Consider the following 25,853-nt stretch of genomic DNA (forward strand, 5'->3'; position numbering starts at 1 on the left):
AGTCAGCAAAGGGGTGTGTGTGATTCTTTGCTATTGGCTGCAGCTGCAGCCCCGCCTCCTTCTCCAGCACATAAACATTTCAGCAGCTTGGCTGCAGACTGCTGTGCAGGGCAGGGAAGCTCCAGGAACACAGTCCAGCAAACAGCAGCACGCAGCTAAAAGGAAGACTCAGAGGAGACAGTTGAAGAAGGAAAATGGCGATGGACCTCATCCCAAATTTGGCCATGGAAACCTGGCTTCTCCTGGCTGTCAGCCTGGTGCTCCTCTATCTGTGAGTAACTGTCCAGGCTCCTCTCCTCTGTTTCCTTGGACTTGGGGTGCTAATCGGGTCCCTTTTCCCTTATCTGCTTAGAAGATCAAAAGAGATGTTCAAGGAGAAGTAGTACAATTGTTGGACGTTACAAACACAGAGAGGTTATTATTGTTCTTATGCAGATCTATGAATGAATAAGTAAGCACTTCTCCCATCCACCCTCTAATTTTGGTGACTAGGAGGGTTTAGGGACAGCATTTGCTAGTGGGAATGATCGGATTACCTTAGATTTCACGAAGACTAATCAATGAAAACATGGCAGAGGCAGATTACAAACTACTGATCACGACGGGCAGTGTGATCCTCATCCCCTTCCCAGGCTCAGGGGCTTCTGGGAGCAGGAGGGAGTGGCTTGCGTTTTTGTCGCTTTATCTTTGTTTTCTGGGTTCTGTGTCTGCTGGAAGGGATGTGTAGATGTATTGTCCCCTGTGGACCCGGTGGTTCCTGCTCCCCTGCCTTCCACCCCAGGACATCATTTACATAATGCACCAGAGAACACCAATACTTCAGGGGAAGCTGTCCTTTGGCTCTTCCCTCTTTCCTGTGCCATGCCCCTGAAAATCCCCTGCATCCTATGAGTCACTCCTCCACCCTGTCATACACAGAACTATTTATCTTGCAATGATTAATCTCTAGGGCAAAGGAGACTTGGAGGAAGTTCTGAAGATTTATTCTTGGCTTTAATATTTTTCCTCTGGTTTCTGGGAGGCTAGGATTAATATAGAGCTTTGTTTCTCACCTAATGGGAATCTGCTAGCAGCCTGAAAAGGCAGGAGCCATGAAAGCCAATTTGGATTGTACATGTTTTCACCTTTATGTTACAGTACAGGCGGATGAACCCTCTCACTGGTGGGATTCCTGGCATCCTAGAGCAGGTGGAGAGAAGAGTTACTTTCCACTGTGGGTAGTGGAGGTTCAATCTATCACATTTGACTTCTACCTCAATTTGACTTTTACTAAGAGTAGGGAACCACAATGACATGAAAATAGAAAATATAAACCTCATTTTAATTCTTTCACAGAAAGCTTAGGAATTCAGTGAGTTGTGGGAACATGGTTTCCATTGTCTAACATTTTTAAATGAATTGATATGATTCAAATTCATTCCTATTTAAACCAGAATTTTTTGGAGATAGACTATTTCCAGCATGTTCCTTCTGGATGATAAAAGAGGGCTCTTAGTTCAGTATTTGTGACAATAAATGTGTGTAAAATAATGTCACCTTTCCTAAATGTCAGAAATATTAGTCTAATGCACAAATGTATACCTCTAAGACAAGACTGCACAAATGTCTTTTTAAATATACCTGCCCGGCCATTTATTTTAATACCTCCTTTTCGAAAATACCTGCCTAGCAGATTAGCTTAAACACTCAGGGCAGGGGAGTAAGCAAGACTGTGAGCCAGTGACGATAGCAAAGGCATCCAGGTAGGATCAGTATGAAGTGAGAAAATATTCCTCAGCTCTCAGGGTAGAACTGCAAAGAGGTAGTCATAGGTCCTGGCCCCACAGTGGACGTCACTCAAAGGACAAATCGGTTGGCATCTCATCTGCTTCAAGCCTGGACACAGGGGCACCATCTGTGTCACTCTGTGTGTGGTCTGCCATGTTGTGGGGCTGTCACTACAGATTTGGGCAGCCGGGCAGACAATACCTTTGCCTTAGATGATGCTGGTGCAGCCCAGGAGTCAGATACTGCAGTGTAGACCATGCCCTCCTTAGGCCAACACAATTACATGCACTAGATGACTGGCTTTTCTGTTAGCCTCTTCATTGGAACCAAAAGCAGCATTACTCTACCAAACAGAGGGGAGCTGAAAAGAAACAAGAGTTCGCCCAGCCCAGCGTCTGCCTTGACATGGTATCATGTGAGTCTATATACTCACCAAGATCTTTCCTTGGGCACCAGTGCTGCTGACACATTAACTCAATAGCTTGTCCTCACCTGAGAGGTCAGGTAACATGTTTAAGGTTCAGGAGCAGAGATTAGTGTCATTGATTTGACATGGCTGTGACAACAAAGGAGGGAACTGAAGTGGGAATACCCAAGGCCACCCTGGTTTTGGCAGGTGGTGCAAGCACTTCCACTAACTGTTCTAGGGCAGGGAACCAAATGTATGACTGGGCCTGCCCATGCCGCCCCTGCTGAGTCCTCCAAACCCTGCCCTTCATGAAATTTCTTAGTTTTCTTTTATCACATTTTATAAGTCACTGGATGGTTACAAAATGTTTGGCACCTATACTGCCTTGAAGGCTAACCTCTAAAGAGGAGTAAGCAAGGTCTTAATACAACTCTCTGGGACGTTTTATCATTACTTCTCTTACATGCCATACTGCATCTTTTGCTATCAACAGGAAAGTACCTGGACTTTGGAAGGTCCCTCCCTGTCTTTTAGCTGAAGGTACATATGAGGCATGTGGATTCTTTTATGCACGGCATCTTTTTCAACTACATTTGTGTAGTTTGCCTCTCTGGAGTCAACCTTGTGGGGCTAACAGCTTCACAGCTGAATCAGTGTCTGGTAGCCTCTTCCTTCAGCCTCTCTTCTTCCTCCAGTTTTCCATCCCTCAGTCACAGTAGAGGGGGAAGACCAGAAAGGATTCAGAACCATCAGTTGGAGGAGTTTGCATGACTCATGAAAGATGAGTTGCAGGCAGGTCTGCCATAGTGAACACCAGGCTTAATGAGTTTTTCATCAGAGATACTTCATGTACAGAGGTAGTGAACTGACTGCTTTCGATTGACCACCTTGAAAAAGATGAGTGTGCCTGGCACAGTGCTTCTCACGCGAGTATTACCTGAGAAGTATTAGTTGCTGGTTCTTCTACACACCATCGTTCAAGGACATATGGGTCAACCATCCTCCTCAATAGCTCAAATCAGAGACTGAGGTGTAGCTGAAAGCTGCCCACATTTCCATAAGGCCAATAGATGCCATGAACACAGCTGTCAATCTGTAGAAATAAGGACTCCATGACTCCTCCAAGGCCTCTCTGTGAATGAAGGTTTAAGGGCTAGATCCTAAAACAGGGTCAGAGATGAGAGGGAAGAAAAAGCATAAAAGTTTCTGAGCAAATTGTAAGGGCAGTGTCAGCATAGGCTCTCGGTGACCTTCTGTGATTGAGTGGATACAGCGATGCAAAATCCCATCATCAATGCAGAAGACAAAAAAAGTCTCACCCTTTCTACCTAGGATGAGAATCCCCAAATCAGGGAAGAGTCCACTTACTAAATAGATATAAGGGAATGAAGTGTCCTGGAAGAATTCCTGCCTGAACCTCTCAGGAGCATTTGAGGACATTTCTCAAGTATTCACTCCAGGACTGGGACTATGAAGACTTCAGCTGCTTTCAGCTATGGGACTTTTAGGGGTCTCAGAGTAGAGTCAGGAAAGGACCTGATGAGTGAATGCAATTACTGCCATTGGAGTTGCTGTTATTATTTATCGTGTACATATTACCTCCCTCTCGTAACCATTCCAGCTCCTGAGTCGGTAACTCAGCAGCCCTCCGATCTATAAAGTCGCAAACCTTGTGACCTGATGTCTGTTTCGCTTCATAGATACGGGACCCGTTCATATGGACTTTTTAAGAGACAGGGAATTCCAGGGCCCACACCTCTGCCTTTTTTGGGAAATGTTTTGTCCTATCGTCAGGTGAGTTGTTTGAACTTCCTCTTTTGCTTCTCATGGTTGCAAACATCAGCTTAGTTCCATCAGTAAAAATGCTCCTCCTTGGGAGGGAGTTCCGAAGTTTCACATTTTCAGAAATGGAGTTCTGAAGTTTCACATTTTCAGAAATGGTGGGACTGGGTGCAGTGAATCATGCCTGTAATCTCAGCCTTTGTGAGTCCAAGGCTGGCAACTTGCTTGAGCCCAGGAGTTTGAGACCAGCCTGGGCAACACAGTGAGACCTCCGTCTCTAGAAAGAAAAAATTACCGGTGCATGATATGGTAGCCCATGCCTGTCCCAGCTGCTCTGAATGCTGAGGTGGGAGGATTGCATGAACCCAGGAAGTCAAGGCTGTATTGAGTTGTGATTGCACCACTGCACTCCAGCTTGGTCAACAGAGCAAGACGAAGGAAGGAAGGAGGGAAGGAAGGAAGCAGGGAGGGAGAGAGGGAGGGAAGAATGGAGGGAGGGAGGGAGAAGGAGGGAGGGAGAGAAGTATGGAGGGAGGGAGGGAGGGAGGGAGGGAAGGAAAAAAGAAAAGAAAAAAAGGAAAGAAAAGAAAAGAAAAGATGTGTAGGCTCACAGCCAGGTTTACCCCAGGGCTTTCTTGCTAACTCTCAGGAGCTTCAGGTTTGCCTCAGTTGAATAGCCCAGATGTCAGGGAGTTCAGCACTTGATGTTCAGGACTTGATGTGCAGACTTTGTGGCACCATAAAGAGAATTTTCTTTTTGCTCCTTGCAGGTTCCCAGGAAGGTATAGTCATACGTAGTTAGTATTAAGAGAAAAGCAGGAAGGGGGGCCCTGGTAGTGGCTCATTAGCTGTGTGTACCAGATTCAAACTTGGCTCTTTGTAGCAAGAGCTCATGAGCAGTCTTTTTTCCCCCTTCCTCCTGAACAACTTTGAAACTTTAGTTTATGAGGCAACCTAAATATTCACCATCAGGTAATTTGCACCTATTTGAATTCTCTCAAGAACTGCTAAACTCTCTAGGCATATTTCCATGGCTCTATCCCAGCTGTTATAACATCTTTTGCAGATTTGAGAGAAAGAACAAGAGGGTTCTGCTTTACTTCTTTTCCTTCAAAGGCTGCACCCCATGGGTGAGTCTGAGCAGGGAGTGGATGTAACTGAGATGAGATGGTGGTTGTCCATCAACCTCAGATATTTAAGTAGAAAATGAATTTGGTGTTTTTTGTTGTTGTTTGTTTGTTTGTTACACAAAGGTGCGAACACTTATGCAAAATCATTAGAAAGGAAATAGCTGACAAAATTACTAAGTATTTAATTTTACTGAACAGAATGTCATACATGCCACATGGACTGTAAAATGTGGCCGAGCCTTTGTGGCTACTCTGGTCTGATGCTTTGCCCAACGTCTGGCCCCTGGAGGGAAAGTCACGAGCTCATGCCCAGAAGGCCAGCACCAGCAAGCTGCTCTCCAGCCCAGATTTCCTATCCTGTATACCTGAAGCTTGTTTCTCAGATTCTAACACTCACAACTGAGGCCTCTGTTGTCTGATTACTGTCTGAGAATTCTATACCATTTTACTCTCAATAAAAGCAGTAATTTCTTCTTCATCTTTCCCAGATCAACTCTCATAGTAGATAGACATTTCTGGGACCTTCTTTTGCACAGTTAAAACATCATAGCTGAATCTTAGCAACAGGAAGGTTTGTTTTTACGTTTCAGAAGTGAAAGCTCAGAGCACGCATTGTAATTGGGTGTGATCTGTAGAGGTGGCACTTCTCCATCTTTTCTGTGTTAAGCTAGAAAACCAGAAAGGAAGTCTACTTTCTCATTCACTCACTCATTTTCTCACTCAACAACATGCCTTAGACTTATCTAAATCTGCAAGACTAAAAGAGGCCCCTGGTTTCTTTAACTTTCTAATTCTGCTAGAATTCTGGAGAGAGCACATGAATTAAATGAAAAGGATACTGATGGAGGAGATAAAAAATTATGCATTCCCTGCAGACACTCACTTTTCCTCAGCCTCAGTTTCACCCCTGCCCTTGCAGGTGATCATTCAGGGAGTTAGGAGACTTTTGAGAGAATAAAAGAAAAAGCAAAAATACATCAGAAAGACAAGGAATTACTAGTCATAGATAAGGGTGAGTCCTTCAGTACTTGGAGAAAATTCAAGAGTGACTTTAAATTCCCCACTTCAAATATATCCTCTGTTTTCTTGCCTTTCCCTTAAGACATCTCTGAATAAGCTTCCTCCAACTGCCAGTGAAAGATAGCAGGCCTGAGGCCTGATTTCATTGGATGCAACTGTTTTCAGCCCCAATTAGAGGTAGAGTTCACTCTATTTAAAAAAATAATCAAATTGTATTTTGTTTCTTCTCCCAGGGTCTCTGGAAATTTGACACAGAATGTTATAAAAAGTATGGAAAAATGTGGAGGTGAGTACTCTGGAAACCTCCATTGGATAGACCTGCTGCCGTGATGAGGTTACCCACTGCAAAGAGGATAGTCTCTGCCCAGGGCTTCAGGGGATGAAGCTCTTGCCAACCCAAATAAGAGAGAGGTTCTCTGAAAGAAGAGGATAATTATTTGGGAGTAGAATATTGCAATGGGAATCTGCTTGCCATTATAAACGATGTGCAAATTCAGGGAGGTAAACAAGACAAAGATGCTCCAAGGAAAATGTGAGGAGAATCTCATAACTGTTTTGAGGTAATTATTGTTAGCTACCAAGATCAATAACAAGGGTGACGCCACACCAAGGTTGGACAGGCAGTTGCTGGGCAGGTGTCCTTGCAGAAATATTTTTGTGTAAAGTTGAAATGGACTTTGTGCAAAGTTGTGGTTTTTGTAGAGACTTTTGTAATAGTTTCGTTTCCAGGAACACATGCATGAGAACCCTCTCTTCATAGCCTTCTTGGGATTTATTTGTCAGGGTTAAAAAACAATTAGTGATGTCACTTTGGTTCTGATAACGTTCACACTCGCTATTGTAAAACTTTTCGAGGCTTGTCCTACCAAGGATCCCATGTGTCACCAGGTGTCGAGGTCTTCGATCTGAACTAGGCTGGGAGCATTGTTGTAACCACTTTTCTCCAGGCTTTGGGGGCCCAGGGACTCCCAGCATCGCCTTCTGTCCAGTGTCTGCCTATCCCCCTCTTCTTTTTTTCTTCCTTAGGTGCCCTTTTATCACATGTATTGTCTCTGACCCTTCTAATATGTGCTCATAAATGCATGGCATCATCTCCTTCCCATATCGATTCACTTTCATTTAAAAGCCAAAACTCTTTCATTTAGACTTTGAATCTAACATGCTTTTGAAAGAAGGGTTGAGAAACAGTAGAGAAACAGATTTGGAAACCATTTATGCTCCACTTGTTAAAACTTTCTCTGCAAGTATGGAACTTTTTGTTCGCTTTGCTGTTTAAATTTAAGCCAAGACTTTTTAATAGAAGGATATGCAAGTATTTATTGGTTCATACCATTTTGCTTACTTTGAAGAAGAAATGCTGACTATTCTTAAACCATTGTGTTCCCTGGTGGGCTGATGGCCTGTGATTTTATAAGGTGGCCTCAGCCAACTGCAGCAGCTGTTCCCTGTCAGCGGGGCTAGAGTTTTGGTGAGAGCAGTGGAAGAGGTGCAGTGGTATGTTTGTTCACTAGATGCAAGCGGGAGAAGGCTTTGCCTCTTTGTACTTCTTCATCTTCTCTCATCAAGTCCTCAGAAACTGCAGTGCTGATTGCAGGGTGCTGTGGAGCTGCCACAGCCCATACAGGCAACACGACTGAGTAGAAAGAACACACAGCTCTGGATGTCCGTGGTCCCCACACCAACTGCCCCTTGCAACATTTACTCTTTTGAGCATCTGATGATTTACCTGCCTTCAATTTTTCACTGACCTAATATTATTGATAATGAAGTATTTTAAACATATAAAACATTATGGAGAGTGGCATAGGAAATACCCATGTATGCATCATCCAACTTAACAAATGCTGTACTGTCATTTCTAACCATGATGTCTTTAAAGAGCTCTTTGGTCTTGCAATGTCTCTTCCCTATTTGGGCCACATTACCCTTCATCGTATGAAGACTTGGGTGGCTCCTGTGTCAGACTCTTGCTGCGTGTCACACCCTAATGAACTAGAACCTAAGGTTGCTGTGTGTTCTACAACTAGGGGCATGAGTTACATGACATCAGGATCAAAGTCTGGCTTCCTGGGTGTGGCTCCAGCTGCAGAATCAGGCTAGTGAAGTTTAATCAGCTCTGTTGTTCCCACACAGAACGCAAGATGGTCAACTCCCTGTGCTGACCATCACAGATCCCGACATGATCAAAACAGTGCTAGTGAAAGAATGTTATTCTGTCTTCACAAATCGAAGGGTAAGCATCCATTTTTTGAAACTTAATGATTGATCCATTGATTAAATTTTTATTTTGAAAAAACTTATATATTCACAAAAAGTTACATAAAAAATGGAACCCCGTCCCCTACAATGGTAACATCTTGCAATCCTGCGTTAACTATAAATATAGTATATTCATATTAGGTTGGCGCAAAAGTTAAAATGGCAAACTGAAATAACCTTTGCACCCACCTAATACTATAGTACAGGAAATTGACTTTGATATAGTTTACAGAGCTTATTCAGATTTCACCAGTTTTACATGCCCTCGTTTGTGTGTGTTTATGTGTGTGTGTAGTTCTAAGCAAATTTTTCACATTCGTAAATTTGTGCAAAGACCGGCACCATCAAGATGCAGACCCATTCCATCACCATGTAGCTACCTCCTGCTAGCCTATAGTCACAACACGGAGCTTGTCTTTTTCTCTGACAGGGTCTGTATCAGAGCAAACTTTTTATTTGAGGAGGCCAATGTATTAATATTTCCTTTTATGGATTGTTATTTTGGTGTCAAGTCTGAAAATCCTTTGCTTAGCCCTCCTTTTTACATTGCTTTTTCTAAGGGTTATATAGTTTAACACTTTACAAAATGTAACTCTATTACCCATTTTCTGTTAATATTTGCATAAGTTATCAGATTTAGATCAAGGTTCATTTTTTGCGGACTATGGCTGTCCAAATGTTCCAACACCATCTTGGAAAGGTAGGCATATTGTCAAAAATCAGCTGAGCATACTTTGTGCATCTATTTCTTATTGTTTACTCTGTCCCATTGATGACTGTGTTTACTCCTCCACCAATACCACACTGTGGTGACTCTAGTAGCTGTACAGTAACTCTTAACATCATATAGAGCGATTCTTTCTACTTCATTGATTTATATTTTCAAAATAGTTTTAGCTTTTCTTATCCCTTGCCTTTCCATAAAAATTCAGAATAAGCTTATAAGTGTCTACAAACAAACCAGCCATAATTTTGATAAGAACTGAATGAAAGCAGAGGTATTTAATCTTTTGGCTTCCCTGAGCCACAGTGGAAGAATTGTCTTGGGCCACACATAAAATACACACACACACACACACACACACACAAAAGGTCCGTTTATAGTTTTCATTATATCTACCACCATAGATAAGCAAAAATGTCCTCACATAATAATCCTAATTATTCACTGCCCCATTCAGAGGGTCTTTCAAAATCATTGAACAGTCCCAAGTTTGCAATCACTGATATAGAAAATTTACATATCTAACTAAAAAAAAAACTTCACTACTTTTTTTGATATTTTTTATTATAAAAGAAAAGAGGACAACATAAAACCAATGGAGTACTTGACATTGTTTTTGAGAAACTAATGCATCAGTATCTGGCTTGATGGAAGTAGTTGCAATTCCCAGTGAGTTCTCAAGGTGCTATCAGATATTTTGGTTCTAGTTTTACTCTTCATGTTCTTCATCCTTGAAAATAGTAGCTCACAAATGTAAGTGCTGCCAAAAAGCAATGACATGAATTGTGAAGTGAGGGATATTTGTCATTGGGAAGATAGTATCACAAAAGTCTAGTAAAAAGGGGTGATCAAATTTTTCTTTAAGTTGAAAGTCAGATTGCAGCTCTCGGCATTCCATTTGAAAATTGGCAGGTAACATATTTATGTCAACTGAAAATGGAGTCATAAATATGCCAAAATACTGATTATTTTTTCAGAAATCCTGAAATACCTGTTTTCAAATTCCTGTATCAAATTGAAAAGCAAGGCTGCATATTTTTGACTGTTCACAGGACCATGTTTAGCCAACACATCGAAATGCATTCAATTGTTTGCCTTAATTCGAGCTTGCCATAATTTCAGTTTCATTTGGAATGCTGTTATGGTTTGAAACATTGTATCATTAAGTTGGTTTTTACCTTGAAGACACAGGTTTAACTCACTTAAATGGGCTGTCAAATCCACTAAAAATACTAAGTCTGTAAGCCAGTTTTCATTGGCAAGTTCTGGCACAAATTTTGTGTTTGATACCATAAATGGCTTGATTTCACATCACAAAGCATAAAATCTTTACATTTCGCCTTGACTTAACTGTCCTACTTCTAAAAAGGGAATGACGTTGCTAGAGTCAGCATCCATACTTTTAAGGAATTCCTGGAACTAGCGATGATTCAATCCCTGGGCCCTTGTAAAATTTACAGCCTTCATGACAATTAGCATGACGTTATCCATTTTTAAAGTTTGTGCACATGGATTTTCTTGATGTATTATGCAATAATACTTGATCAAACGTGAGTTTTGTGTGGCAATTGCATCATCTTCTATTAATTGTACAAGCCCCTCTCTTTTACCTACCATCACCAGGGCACCATCTGTAGCTGTATCAGATATGTTTACAATGGACAAAGAAAATCGCTTTAACGTATTTTTCATTGCTTTCTATAAATCTCTTGATTTAGCTGTGTCTTTTAATGGCACAGTGACATTTCCATTTCTTCAGTGACATTATATTCATCATCAATACCTCCAATAAAAATAGCAAGTTGTGCCATATCTGTAGTGTCAGTCAGTGCCTTCATCCATCACCAAAGCATACAATTTTAAATTAGCAGTTTTACTCTCCAAACATCTTTCAATAGATTTCCCAATTTCTTCCATTCTCCTGGCTATAGTCTGGTGAGACAAACTGATTTTAGAAATATCAGTTTCTAAAGGCAAATAATATCTACCACATCTTCCATACATTGCTTAATAAACACACCATCGGTAAATGGTTTTGATTTTTTTGCTAATAAATTTGTTAACACATAACTAGCTTTTACCTTACGATAGAGTTCGTTTGAGCTGTAACTATTTTAAATATCTTTTTTGTTGAAAAGAGACTTTTTTTCAGTTCTGCTATTTTGTCCTTACAACACAAACACACCAAATTTGTCAGCAGGTTTTTGCATATAATGCCTCTTCAAACTGTAGTCTTTGAAAACTCACACAAATTCCATAGAAATTAAGCAGAGTGCTTCGCTATTTGCCTCAACACGAAAAATAGTCATTTGTCCACTTTTCATTGAACAATCTTCCTTCATCCATAATTTTTCTTTTTTAGGGTTCTGTTTTCTTTTTAAGACATTGTGGAAGCCATTCTGGAATTAAAAGCATTATAATAGATAAGCAACTATATTTACTTTTATTATGAAAATTAACAGGAAAATAGAAAGCAAGGTTTAATAATCAAATAAGAATACTTACATGTCTTCTAAATAATATTAAACACCTATCATTTACAAAAGTAGGTTGAAATATTATTGATAATCGCTGTGTTTTACTTGCCAAGTCACCACAAACACACCTAATATCTGATGGTGTCAATTCAACTGTCCATGATTGCTAGATAACACACTGGAAGTCACACACCGCCATAAAACTGAAGCCACACATGCATACAAATGGCGAGAGTGTCTGCTGTACAGCAGCACTCTGCCTTGTCCAGAATACACATTTGAATTCTTTGTCACAATTCACTTCACGTAGCATTGCAATAGCGTCCTCTCGCTCTTTATTTTGTTAGTTAATTTTAAAGGTTTTTCATTTCTTCTAGCTGAACTGTTTGCAATTATAATGCAAATTATGGATACTAGTCCATTATTTGTGGATGTGACATACTCTGATTATACCTTTCCATTCCATTGTCATCTACAAAGTTCACCCTTGAGAATCGCATAGTCAAATTACAAAATTACCAAAAGAAATCGCAAAAAAACTCAAAATGTTTTAAGAAAGTTTCCAAATTTGTATTGGGCTACATTCAAAGCCATCCTGGACTGCATGAGGCCTGCACGTCACAAGTTGGACAAGCTTGAATTAAACCAATAGAACAACCTGGGTATAATCTGTATCTTTATGATGTTCAGTCTCATTCCATGAATATAGTATGCCTCTCCATTTCTTTAGCTTTTGTTTCTTTCCTGAACATTTTGTAGTTTTCAGCATGGAGATCCTGTACATCTTTTGTTAGATTTACACCAGAAATATTTCATTTTTGTTGGAGTAACTGTAAATGATATTGTTCTTCTTGTATTTTCAGATATTGATTGTTGTTACATAGAAATCTGAATAATTTTGTGTGTTGAGTTTGTATCCTATAGCCTTGCAGAACTTAACTTCATTCTAGAAGTCTATTTGTATATTCCTTGACATTTTATACATTGACAATTATGTCACCTGAAAATAGAGACAATTCTATTATTTCGTTTCCAATCTGTATGCCTTTTATTTCTTTTTCTTGTCTAATGTATTAAGACATCCAGTATGCTCTTCAGTAAGAATGTTGAGAGTGGGCATTTTTGAATTCTTCTTGATCTTGGAAAAGCCATTCAGTCCTTCATCATTAAATGTGATTTAACTGATTTTTTTATAGATTGTCTTTATCAAGTGAAGGAACTGTCTCTCTCTTCCTAGTTTATTGAGATTTTATCATGACAGCTGGAACTATACATTTTAAAACAAAACATAGTTGTGGAAGATAAGAGAAAGTTCCAAGCATGCTGGCTTGATAGTCCAGCCCCAAGTTGGGAAAAAGAATTATCCCTTTCTTTTTCCTTCTATTTATGGAATAAAAAATTAAGAGAAAAGAATTTTCATGGAATTGCATTATTCCTTCAAAAGAGGCTTCTAGTCTTAACTATTACCTACTTTTCTAAAAAATCACCACATCATAGCATAACTTTTTCAAGTCGCCCATGCTGTAGGTGTATTAAAGACAGAGCTGGTTTGAGGCAACATACAGTCTGCCCATCTGTCACCAATCCTTTTCTACTCTGCACACTCAGAGGAAGGGCTAGGTCTTGTTCCTGTCTATTCCACTGGAAGAACAGTTCCCTACCACGTGGAGCATTTGCACTTAAAAGGAGACTGAGATAGAGAGGCAGGAGACCACACCAGACGGCTGGGTCTCCCCACTCCCACCCCTGCCCCACATACACTCAGAAGAGGCTAGATATCTAGGATCTCTATTGAGCATCTTGGATGTGGCCTGCCATAACGTCATATACAGTCAATAAATATTTGTTAAATAAGTGATGCCTCTTCAACATATTTTGTGCAACCATGAGGATCACCACAAGTAATGTGAGACTAATGTTTCTTCTTTGAACTCTAGCCTTTTGGTCCAGTGGGACTTATGAAAAGTGCCATCAATATAGCTGAGAATGAAGAATGGAAGAGAATACGGTCATTGCTGTCTCCAACCTTCACCAGCGGAAAACTCAAGGAGGTATGAAAACAAGATGAGTTTTAATTAGAAATATAAAGAATGAATCTAGGGACAGGTAGAAAGTAAGATCACAGTCCGTTTCCAAGGGGTAGTCCACTGAATTCGAACTTCCTAAAAATGGTCTTTTATCTTTATGTACAGAAAAGACATCACAAAATTCATTATAAAATGTCACTTACAGCTCCGTGCTGGAGAAAGCCATGTCCTTCTGGGACTTGAGTCTGCACATTTAACTACAGGTAGTGATCTGTTTTGTGCTTAGATGTTCCCCATCATTGCCCAGTATGGAGATGTGTTGGTGAGAAACTTGAGGCGGGAAGCAGAGAAAGGCAAGCCTGTCACCCTGAAAGAGTAAGTAGGAGCACAGCCATGGGGTTCTGGGCTGTCATGAGCCTTTCCAGCTGCCTGCCATGGAGTCAACAGTCCCACTGTTGGGTTACTGCAGTGACCAGACAAAAGCAGGGCAGTGCTGCAACTCCAGAGAGACACCTAACAGGGAGTGGCTCCCGTGAGAAGGCAAGTCAGCAGGGGAAAAGGGCCTTCTCTCCTGTGCACAGGAGCCAAGATTTACTTATCTGATAACTTGTCACCATAAATATTCTGGGAGATTAAATACATACTTTAGAAATAAAAAAACATGATCGTATCAAAGTGTTGAGTGTAGTGGATATAGAAGTGTGGGTAAGCAAGCATTTGGTACTTGTTGCCTTGCATTGGGTAAGATGGGAAAGTTACAATGGGGAACTTGGAACAATTTCAATCCCTTCATGGTTTTTCTGAGAATATCAGCAAACTACGAACTATTAAACCTTCCCACTACTTCCTTTTCCTCCAATCTCAAAACAGAAAGGGTGCTAGAAATGTTATATGTAAGGCAAGCCTATTATTTGCTGTCTACACCTGTATGTGCTTCAATTATGCAGGAACGACAAGTGTAATCTGAGCCTGTCCTGGTCAGACTTGGGACATGTGGTCACTCAGCTATAGGATTCTCCAAATCAATGTTGGAGAGATCTATTTTTTTTAACCAGAACATTCTTGATTGTCACATCTTACAAAAATGACTCTGCTCTCAGGGCAACTTCAGGTCAGAGGAGCTGGTGATAGTGGGGTTTTCCAGAGCTTTAGCAGGGATTGTAGAGAATAAAGGATGATATTTCTAGGAACTCAGAACAGGGTGTTGCTGTTTCATAAAGTGCTGAAGAGGAATCCGCTCTGGGCATAGAGTCTGTAGTCTGACAACGCCACCTTTCTTGAATCCACGAGGAAGAGTTAATTATTCCACTATTGTTCTGCTGAAGCACAGTGCTTACACATCTTATATCATCCACACTCAATACATGCTACTGTAATTGTCTGATAATGGGTCTCTATCTTCCTACGACTGGGCTCCTTGACCTCAGAGGTGAGTCTAACTCAGCTTGGTGTCTCCATCACCCCCAGCATAGGGCCAGCTGCATCACTGGCACCGGATAACCACCTTCTGAGGGAGTTGATGGGAGATGACTCAGCAGATAGTTCTGAAAGTCTGTGGCTCTTTATCTGTCTTGACTGGACATGTGGGTTTCTTGCTGCAGGTATAGTGGAAGGACGGTAAGAGGTGCTGATTTTAATTTTCCATATCTTTCTCCACTCAGCATCTTTGGGGCCTACAGCATGGATGTGATCACTAGCACATCATTTGGAGTGAACATCGACTCTCTCAACAATCCAAAAGACCCCTTTGTGGAAAGCGTTAAGAAGTTTCTAAAATTTGATTTCTTAGATCCATTATTTCTCTTAACAAGTATGTGTACTATTATTTCTTTCTCTCTCCCTTTCAAAATAACTGCTTTCTTGACATAGAATTCACGTATCATATAATTCATCCACTTAAAATGTACAATTCCATTGTTTATAAGATAATCAAAAATATGTATGACCATTACTGTTGTAAACTAAATGGTTTTGTCAATCTACAGCCCTCATACATTTTAGCTATCAACCCCCAACCACAGACCCCATCACCCTAAGCAACCAATATGGATTTGTCTGCCTCTATACATTTCTCTATTCTGGACACTTCATAGAAATAATATCATTGATTTTTCTGTTGTTTCTTATTCTCCATTTCATGAGTTTGTACTTTAGTCTTTGTTGTTTTCTTTCTTTTGCTGGTTTTAGGTTTCATTTGCTCTTCTTCTTTTAGTGTTTTGTGGTGTAAATGGTTATTATCAATTTGAGATATTTTCTTCTTTTAAATTTAGACATTACAGCTATAAATTTCCTTCTGAGCACTGGTGTTGGCTACATCCTGTGTTTTGCTATATCATGTCTTCTATTTGTTCATCTCAAAACAATTTCTTGTTGCCCTTTTGATTTCTGCTTTGACTCACTGGTCACTTAAAACTGTATTGTTTAACTTCCACAAATGTATGAGTTTCCCAAATTTCTTTCCCTATTGATTTCTAGTTTTATTCCAAGGAAGTTGATGTATATATGCTCTGTATCATTTCCTGAACAGCATGATTAAGTTAAGCAGCAGATTATGGTCTACATTAATCCAAAAACTCTAGTCCAATAGATCAAGGCTAAAAGGTCAGGGAATTTAATTCTATCCCTTTGGTCACTCCAAAGACACAGAAGGTGCCTTTGATCTCACTGCTGTAGTGGTCTTTCCTATGTATAGACCTGCCCTTGCTCAGTCACCGGCCTGAAAGAGAGGCAAACATGATAAAAGGAATGGGTTCCAGTTGAGAATCATGATGTTCTTATTCTTATTACTGGTAGAGAAAATTATAATTGCTCCAGGTAAAGTTTGCATTTTCACTATGATTTCCTTTTGTTTGTTTTGTTTTTCCCACAGTACTCTTTCCATTCCTTATCCCAGCTTTTGAGGCATTAAATGTCTCTCTGTTTCCAAAAGATGCCATAAATTTTTTAAATAAATCTGTAAACAGCATGAAAAAAAGTCGCCTCAACGACAAACAAAAGGTAAAATCTGGTGGTGGTTGAATGACGATGTTTAGTTTTTGATAAACTTAGATTTTATACATATGATAGTGCATGTGTCTGTATTTTTAAACATAAAGACAGAGAACTTATGTTTAGAACAAGAGAAGTCATTTGGTAGAAATAAAGAAGGAGATTGGGGAAGGAGATGAGAATGAGTCAGAGAGACAGCATTTAAAACTTGCTATCAGGCACAAAATTAGTATGTCATGATATAAACAGTATTGAGATATAATTTTACCACTTCTCTTTCTTTCAATAAATTGTCAAAGGATAAAGTTTCCTGTTTGAAAATATATTTTACTGGTATTATGCTTTCCTCATATCACAGATTGGTAAAGAATCATTTTAAGTCCAAGACTCTTATTTTACATATTCTGCAATGAAGGGTCCTATCAGGCTACCTGCCGACTGCTGACATGTAGTGTGTGGTAAATTTGAGTGCTTCACAGCCTGGAGTGAACAGGGGTCTTCTCTGAGAATTGAGGCTGCAAGGTTGGCTAACTCAGCTTTGCCTTCAAGAGCCCTAGAGGCCAGCCGAAGGATGTCTGCAGGTCAGGGAGGTAGGATCAGGTAACCCAGCTGTCACTGAATATTATATAAAGTTTGAGAATGTTGGAGTATTTGAAAATGCTCCCCCAAAAAAGTTGCTGATGAGTTCTGGAAATGTCAGGAGATAAATCTATATGGACACTGCTAAAGAAAAAGGTAGAAGAATAAAAGATTCAGGACTTCTTCCTGGGTAAGCAGTTACGACCAGAGATGGAACCTGGCAACTCTTCGGCCAGAAAGCTGTATCCAAAAGACCGAGAAGATGAGGAACAGGGAGGGCAAAGGCCAAAAACCAATTAGACACGATAGCTAGATTTGTTCAGGAAAACATCCTGCTTTCCAAGGATTTAGATGAATGTTTTTGTTCACTGGTGACGAGGCAACACCCGTCAGCCTTCTGGTCTTCAAGAAACCATAGGGAGGCTGAGGGAGGGAAGTCAAGAAGGGAGGCTGAGGACTGCATTTTTTATTTACTTCTGATTTCATGAGTAACTTTCTGCCAATGAGATCTCTCTTTTTGCTTCTAGCACCGAGTGGATTTCCTTCAGCTGATGATTGACTCTCAGAATTCAAAAGAAACTGAGTCCCACAAAGGTAACCAAAGAGTGCTTCTGAGGGCTACTGGCGGGGACACTAAGAGGGAGGCCCTTGTTCTGAAAATGTGCAGGAAGTATTCCAGGAAGATGAGAATTTCTGCCACATAGCAGAACAACACACATTTAGATGTTATAAATAGTAGCTGGAGGCACTTTCCAGAAGCCCACAGGTATATCCATGTTCCAAGCTTGAAGGGCAACCCCAAGAAAACCTAGAATGTTTGGAGAACAGTCAGTGGTTTGTGGATCACCTACATGAGCTCATATGCCAGTTCTCAGCCCCCTCCAGATCCAACAAGTGAGAACCTCTAATTGGAAATTTATATCAAACATACCGATCAGGAGGCACACTGTCCCAGTAAGGGTGATTTTAACTGGCAGTACTTGATGAAAGTGTATTTGCCAGGTTAATCTACTGTAAAGTTTTGTTTTTCCCTTTGAAGTGGATAAGTAACTAATGGGGGAAACCTCTGAGACCATGTAAATCTACTTCAATCTTCAATCTTTTATCTACTAGTTTTATGACCCATGGATGGTTTTGACTAAAACCATTATTACTAAGACAGTGGCAAAACGATAACCATGGTCAATTTCAACCTACCAAAATTTGGCAACCATCTCACAAAATTCTCGAATACTTAACAATTGGTTCTAGAGAGCAGGGCTGGGCAGACTCCAGTATACCACTTTAAACATGTCCATGTCTACATCTACTTCTGTCTGTCTATCTATCTGTCAATCATCTATCTGTCTATAATCTATCAATTAATCATCTATCTATCTCAATAAAGCTTGCTGTGATAAAGAAAATAGTCTATCATTTCACTGTTTCATACAGAAATCACTAGACACCTATAGCTATTGAGTACAGGACATGTGGCCAATGTCACTGAAGAACAATTTTTAAGAGTATTTAATTTTAACTGAATAAAATTTGAATTTAAATAGCCATGGATGGATAGTGGCTACCAGATTGGATAGCAGAGCTCCCAACTTTAAAATTACAGTTCGACTTCAACTCAGTATAATGGGGTTCAATGTAAGTGAATAAAATAATTGGATGGTTGAATTTATCCATAGCAGCATTCAGAAATATTCACTGGTAAATCAGAACTCTATAGACCTTTCTCACACTCATTTTATATTGTGTTCGGTTGTGAGTTACATGGTTGCAGCAGGCACCATATTTATTTCTGTGTTTTAGGTCTCTAAAGGTCCTAATCTAGTCCTGATCAAACAGACCAGTGACGGATCATCGTGAGCTTCTCTCAGGAGAAATATCAAGAGAGAGGCCAACTTGTAATCATATGAACTTCTGCTATTTTATTAATGCCATTCATCAGACTACAGTCAATCACCACGCTTCTGGCTTTTTGTCTGTCTCTGCTGTCTTGCACACCCTGAGACAGTCCATTCTGAGAACTGTACCCTAGATCTTGTATTGCCTGATGCCTGTCAAAGATGTAATCCATGCTGCTTAAGTGAGGTTGTACACACAAATCACCACATCTCCTGCAAGTTTGCATTTTGATTCAGTAGTTCGATGGTGGGGTTTGAGATTCTGCATTTCTAATACGCTCCCAGATGCGACTGGTGCTGCTGGTCCATGAAACACACTTGGAGTAGCAAGAGGTGATCTGTAGCTCAATATTGGTCCTTTAAGTTCCCTCAAACATATATAGAGAAAAGGTCCTAAATATTGCAAATTCTCTCAAGTTTGTCAAGCTATATTGGAATTCTCTCAAAGTTTGTCAAGCTCTATTGTAGAAAATCAAATTTTTCTTGGGGAAAAGGCTACCCCATATTTACTTACAGATAAAGTACTTTTAGGATCATCCAAGGCGCATACCCGTAACACTGAGTATGTAAGACAGAAATGCTCTCTCTGGAAATCACAGCAGTGCTGGTGCTGGGATGCCATGAGGAGGAGTGGATGGCCCACAATCATGCAGACCTTGGGAAAACCTGGATTAAAATGAGTTTGCCTCATTCTGGCCCTGTGTAAGATACACATCGGAATGAAAACCACCCCCAGTGTGACTCTGAATTGCTTTTCCATTTTTTCCTCTTGGGATTGGAGAGCTTCACTTAGATTTCATCTAAACTGTGATGTTGTACGTTGACCTGATTTATCTAAAATGTCTTTCCTCTCCTTTCAGCTCTGTCTGATCAGGAGCTCGCGGCCCAATCAATTATCTTCATTTTTGCTGGCTATGAAACCACCAGCAGTGTTCTTTCCTTCATTATATATGAACTGGCCACTCACCCTGATGTCCAGCAGAAACTGCAGGAGGAGATTGATGCAGTTTTGCCCAATAAGGTGAGGGGATGACCCCTGGAGATGAAGGGAAGAGGTGAAGCCTGAGTAACAATGCCTCCTCACCACTCCCCAGGAGGATTTTTACAAAAAGCATAATCACTGATTCTTTCACTGACACTATGCAGAAAACCTCTGAGCAGAAAAACAACGGGAGAAACATAGGGAATGGTTGCTACTGGCAGAAGCATAAGATCTTTGTAAAATATTGCTGACCCCGGTTCATCTGCATTCTGTTACCATAATAATGCTAAGTAACAACAACCAAAAAAAATCCGAAAACCTCAGTGGCATCTAATGATAAGCATTTATTGCCCACAAGACTGGACAGTGAGCTCTGCTGATACTGGCTGGATTCGCTCTGGTGTGGCTGTGGTCTGAAGGAGCCTGGCCCTGGGGGCGTGGTGCAGGCTGACTCAGCTCTCACCACACCTCTCTCATCATGTTCCAGTCAGGTAGCCACTGGCAAAGAAGCCAAGCTAGGAACCAGGGTATCTGACTCCTGAACTAAACTCTTAACCTCTACAATACTGCCTCCCAAATATAACACCAAGTGCTAGGTACCTATCAGCCAGTTTTCAGACTTCTGCCCAAACTGGGATTCTTTTTGGTGTGAAGAGACCTGTCCTGTGGCGCTGAACCTGGTGTGGCAGTGAGGCAGACACAAAGGGATGTTTACATCCAGCCCTGAAGATTACAGTCCAGCCCTGAAGCAACAACTAGGGGACTGTTCCAAAAGGAGGGGATGGGGCTGAGTGTGGGGTTCTATTCTCTTCGTAACTTTAACAACTCAAATTGTATACCTTGGTAGCATCCAATCATACATGTATTTTGTCATATTTGTGATAGAAAGGAACAAGTTTATCCTCAATTTTATTTATTTATTTATTTATTTAAGTATTTATTTATTGAGACAGGGTCTCTGACTCTATGACCCAAGCTGGAGGGCAGTGGTGCAATCTCAGCTCACTGCAAAGTCTGCCTCCCAGGCTCAAGCCATCCTCCCACCTCTGCCTCCTGAGTAGCTGGAACTACAGGCGCACGCCGCCACACCCAGCTAGCTTTTGTATTTTTTGTAGAGATGGGTTCTCACCATGTTGCCCAAGCTGGTCTCAGATTCCTCAAAAGAGTTACCAAGAAGGACTTTGCAACCAATAATCCTTGTGTGAACAGGATATTTGCTCTTTTTCCTGTTTTTCTTTCTTGGTACAGATGTATGACCTCTTTTTGAAAGGTGATAGTGACTTTTGTGTATTTTCTTTGGTAGTAATGGTCATAGCCCATTAATCACATTTCTTCCCATGAGAAAGAAAAATCACTATTTGGTCATGCTAGGGATTTCAGTCCCTGGGGTGAGGATGGTCCTGAATATCTCCTACATTCATAACCCGTCCATACATCTCAGTAGGTCACTGAGCACATCAATGGACATGACAGTTATTAAAAGACTTCATGAATGCTATGATCATTTACCAATATGAGTTATTCTCTGGAACTTCTAATACTTCAATAGTACTGCATGGACTCAGTTGAGAGTTAATTCAAAATCTCAATTTATCCAAATCTGTTTCTTTCTTCCCAGGCACCTGCCACCTACGATGCCATGGTACAGATGGAGTACCTTGACATGGTGGTGAATGAAACACTCAGATTATTCCCAATTGCTATTAGACTTGAGAGGGCCTGCAAGAAAGATGTTGAAATCAATGGGGTGTTCATTCCCAAAGGGGCAATGGTGGTGATTCCAACCTATGCTCTTCACCATGACCCAAAGTACTGGACAGAGCCTGAGGAGTTCCGCCCTGAAAGGTACAAGGCTCCCAGGAAATGGAGCTCACCCTGAACCAGGCTGGTTCAAGCATATTCTGCCTCTCTTAATCTACATGACAATCGTGTGGTTGTACAATCTTTTGCTTGTAAGTCTTTTTATCACAAAAAAGTGATAATTATCAAAGTTCACAAACCACAGACTAGAAAAAATGAAACTACCGCCATCCACAGTCCCAGCACCTTAAGATGAAGATCATCAATTATGTCCCTGTGGGCATTTTTCTATGCCTATGTAGATTTTTAAAAACTAGAATGGTATCACTTTTTATTTGAATTCTTGCTTACTTAACAGGAAACTATCCACTGACCTACATTACTATGAATATATATGTATATATTGCATATGCCATAAACCATTTAACCACGATAATTATTTCAGGTGTATAGGCTTTTTATTCCTTTCCGTTTTTTCTATGCTATGCCCTTTAGCTCTCTGAATTTAACAGCAACTTTAAAACATGCTTCCACATTCAATGTGCTTTCAACATTGCTTGCTGTTTCCTCTATGGTAATCATAACAGTGCAGGCTGAGGTCCTGAGAAGTCCTCAGCCCTAATGGTTAGGGCTGTCACTGAGGACACAAGACAGCACAGGTCCTCCTGGTCCTGTTTGTGGCTGCAGTCTTGTGCCAGCTCCCTTATACTCTCAGTAGACATTTATATAAATCTAAATCATATGATTTATGTACATCTAAATCATATGATTTATGTAAATCTATATCATATGATTTATATAAATCTAAATATGATTTATATAAATCTGAATCCATATGATTTATATAAATCCATGAATCCATATGATTTATATAAATCCATGAATCCATATGATTTATATAAGTCCACAAATCCATGATATATATGTGTGTGTGTGTGTATATATATTAGAGAATGTTTGACATATATACAAGTATATTCTATAGACACCAGCCTATAGTATAGTTTTTGTGCATCTCCATGTATCTATCACTGGTTCCAACAGCCATCAATCCATGTTAGCTACCCCATCCAAACGCCACCACCACCCTCCTCCTGCCTATTATGTTATTTTGAAGCAATAGTCTATAAATATTTCAGAATGCTCTCCAAAATATAAGAACTCCTGTAAAAACATATGACAACAATGCCATTACTTTCCTCAGATCAACAATTTTTCCTTACTGTAATCAAATATTTAGAAATAAAATTTGAATAAAACATGGGTCAATCTTCAAAGAATTTACAGCCTAGTGGAACACATCAAGGAAAGCAGTGATGACACTACAGTAGGGTAGCATCATATGTCCATGTAAATTATTCGACTTAAACTATTCAATAAGGGTGTGGGGGAGAAAGAGAGGAAGAGATGGACAGAAGAACCAGGAAGAGAAGGAGGCGGAGAAGCAGGCAGAGGAGAAGGTGGATGGGGAAGGTGGAGAGGAGGAGGAGGGGAATTAGAAAAAAAGAGATGACAGGAGAAGGAAAGGGAAAAATAACAACTTGAAATAGCACAAGACATTTTCTCCTTCTCCTTTCTCATGAATGAGCATGTGACCAACATAAGTGTGAGTTGAGGCAGGAATCCACTTTCGCATCCATCAGTCTTATCACTTATGTATCTTTTACAGTGTGAACACATCACCACGCTGAATATAATTTTAGAGTTTAGAGATGAATTTTATTTGCAACAACATTCATCTCATCTCAAGAAATCTCAATGCTCCTATAGGGTATGGAGAATGGAAAGGACCTGTAGGTTACGATTATTATAACAAAATAACCAAAGTAGGATTTCAATGACCAGCCCATAAAAGTATCCTGTGTATTACTGGTTGGGAGGTGGAGGGGGGTGGTTCTTAAGTAAGAACCCCTAACATGTAACCCTGTGGTTTTTATATTTCATTAACTTTTTAATCTACCAATATGGAACCAGGTTCAGTAAGAAGAACAAGGACAGCATAGATCCTTACATATACACACCCTTTGGAACTGGACCCAGAAACTGCATTGGCATGAGGTTTGCTCTCATGAACATGAAACTTGCTATAATCAAAGTCCTTCAGAACTTCTCCTTCAAACCTTGTAAAGAAACACAGGTCAGTACACTTTCTGTATGTTGTATTAAGAATTTTTTTAACGGAAGGGTATATATTTTTTAAAAGAATATGCGCATCTTTTAATAATTCATTCTATGTACCAAAGAACGTCTTTGGATCCATCTCTGATCATTAAGGATGCTTCAGTTCTGGACTTCAAAACCTGTAGCATTAAGAACATCACGTAAAGTCTATGCAGATTAGCATGGCATGATTATGTGCAGTCTCTTTGAACCTGAGTAAGTTTAAATTCAGTTTCAAGCCAGTTGGAAAGAGGAAGTGTTCTGCACAGTCATGAAGTACAATGATTACCTGGCTGTGACTTAAATGATGCTCTCCATCACCAGAGCCTGTAGACGCTCTCTCATGACAGTGGTTCACAACCACTAGCTGTATATCTGAATCATCAGGGAGCTTTAAAAATTCACGACGCCTGCGATATCTCAGAAATTCTTAACTAATTTACCCAGAGTGTGACTTTAAAAGCTCCCTGATCAGTTCTCACATGAAGCCAAGGTGGAGAATGACTAATTTCAGGCATTTCTGGTGGATATGAAGAACTACCATAGAGCAGGGCTATCCTTACTGTTTGACCTTACGTTCCAGGTGATACATTTATAGAAAGATTTAAAATCTTTTCTCTGAAGAAGTTAAAGAATAGATGTCATTGATTCATATTAAGTAATAGCCTATAAGTCTTATTTCCAGCACCGGTGCATTTAATATGCAACTCCACCCCTTAAGTTCACTTTTTGCTTGGGAGAGGAGGAGGATGGAGATGGTTGCCATCCATCAATGGCTTCGGGGCAGCTGTGTAGCTTTCCTATGTATGTATTCAGGCAGGGGACTCAGCCCTGAGAGAAAGTGGGCCACTGGCACACCTGGGACAGGGAAGATACTCCCTGGCAAGCTCTCAGGCATCTCAGGCTGGTAACTCTCTGTATCCATGGCAACTTGCTTTCCCCTCACTGAACTGAGATCAGAATGTTACTCTGTTGGTGGCTCCCCCAACAGTGAAGGAGCGACTCAGTGACAATAGGGCTAGCAGTATGAGTCACTGTACAACTTGAGAACTACCCTGTTTGCACTATACTTGGAAGCCAAGAGGAGATGTTAAAAAGAAAAGAATAATTCCTTCTGAAGACCTTTCCCATCATTGCACTTGATGTGTTCAATTGGGAGGGGTTACTAGACTCTGGAAGTTGAAAACTGCCCACATAATTAAACTGTACAACAGCTACTCAGGATTACCTTGCAAGTTTTAACCTACAAAAATTTAACTTTATATGGCAATTCCAAAGTAGTTTGCCATTATACCTAATAATCTGAATTTAATTTTTAAAACTCATCCTTTTTACTTAAAATTTAAAAAAACCACACACACACACACACACAAGTCCACAAGAATTTGTCGGAAGCCTGGCACAGAGTCGGTGCTCCATAAATATTTGTTAAATGATGGATGGTGAGGGCTTTTACTATCCAGTATTCACCCAGCTTATAGATTAAGTATGAAGAATCCAAGATACATGGTGTTGAGAGTCGTTTTCATAAGCTTGCAAAGCGTTTTTGTCATTCATATATTTTTTCTACTTTGCTTCCATCTTTTCTTCTCTCATGTCATTTATTAATTCTCCATATGCTTGTTTAACTATTGTAGATCCCCTTGAAATTAGGCAACCAAGGCCTTCTTCAATCAGAAAAACCCATTGTTCTAAAGGTTGAGTCAAGAGATGGAACCCTAAGTGGAGAATGAGTTATTCTAAGGACTTCTACTTTGTTCTTCAAGAAAGCTGTGCCCCAGAATACCAGAGATCTCAATTTACTTTGTCAATAAAACCTTGAAATAAAGATGGGCTTAATCTAGTGTACTGCAT

The 25,853-nt window shown here is 40.2% G+C and overlaps 2 protein-coding genes across 5 annotated transcripts in view; one reads left to right on the top strand and one right to left on the bottom strand.

Annotated features, from left to right (window-relative positions):
- ZSCAN25 (zinc finger and SCAN domain containing 25) overlaps window positions 1–25,853 on the bottom strand; it is an 88,221-nt gene that overhangs the window by 26,593 nt on the left and 35,775 nt on the right. Inside the window, exons 7-8 of one of the 4 annotated variants that reach the window (XR_002520692.2) lie at window positions 11,339–11,490; window positions 8,341–9,851 (exon numbers count right to left, since the gene is read on the bottom strand). The exons of 2 other annotated variants lie outside the window; for them this stretch is intronic. Coding sequence is in view for 1 of the 2 variants with exons in the window: in XM_021935175.2 (XP_021790867.1) it covers window positions 11,450–11,490 (41 nt within the window). In the remaining variant the exon portion in view is untranslated. Of the gene's footprint in view, window positions 1–8,340; window positions 11,491–25,853 lie in introns of those variants that run through there. One more of the 4 variants, XM_021935175.2, reaches the window with a different exon arrangement.
- LOC100997418 (cytochrome P450 3A5) lies at window positions 78–25,847 on the top strand. The gene is made up of 13 exons (XM_021935177.2): window positions 78–271; window positions 3,877–3,970; window positions 6,342–6,394; window positions 8,242–8,341; window positions 13,506–13,619; window positions 13,882–13,970; window positions 15,257–15,405; window positions 16,465–16,592; window positions 17,690–17,756; window positions 19,918–20,078; window positions 21,658–21,884; window positions 23,814–23,976; window positions 25,637–25,847. The coding sequence occupies exons 1-13, from the start codon at window positions 195–197 to the stop codon at window positions 25,730–25,732; spliced, it is 1,518 nt and encodes a 505-aa protein (XP_021790869.2). The 5' UTR covers window positions 78–194; the 3' UTR covers window positions 25,733–25,847.

The sequence above is a fragment of the Papio anubis genome, chromosome 4 (assembly GCF_008728515.1).
Source record: "Papio anubis isolate 15944 chromosome 4, Panubis1.0, whole genome shotgun sequence".
Classification (NCBI taxonomy): Eukaryota; Metazoa; Chordata; class Mammalia; order Primates; family Cercopithecidae; genus Papio; species Papio anubis.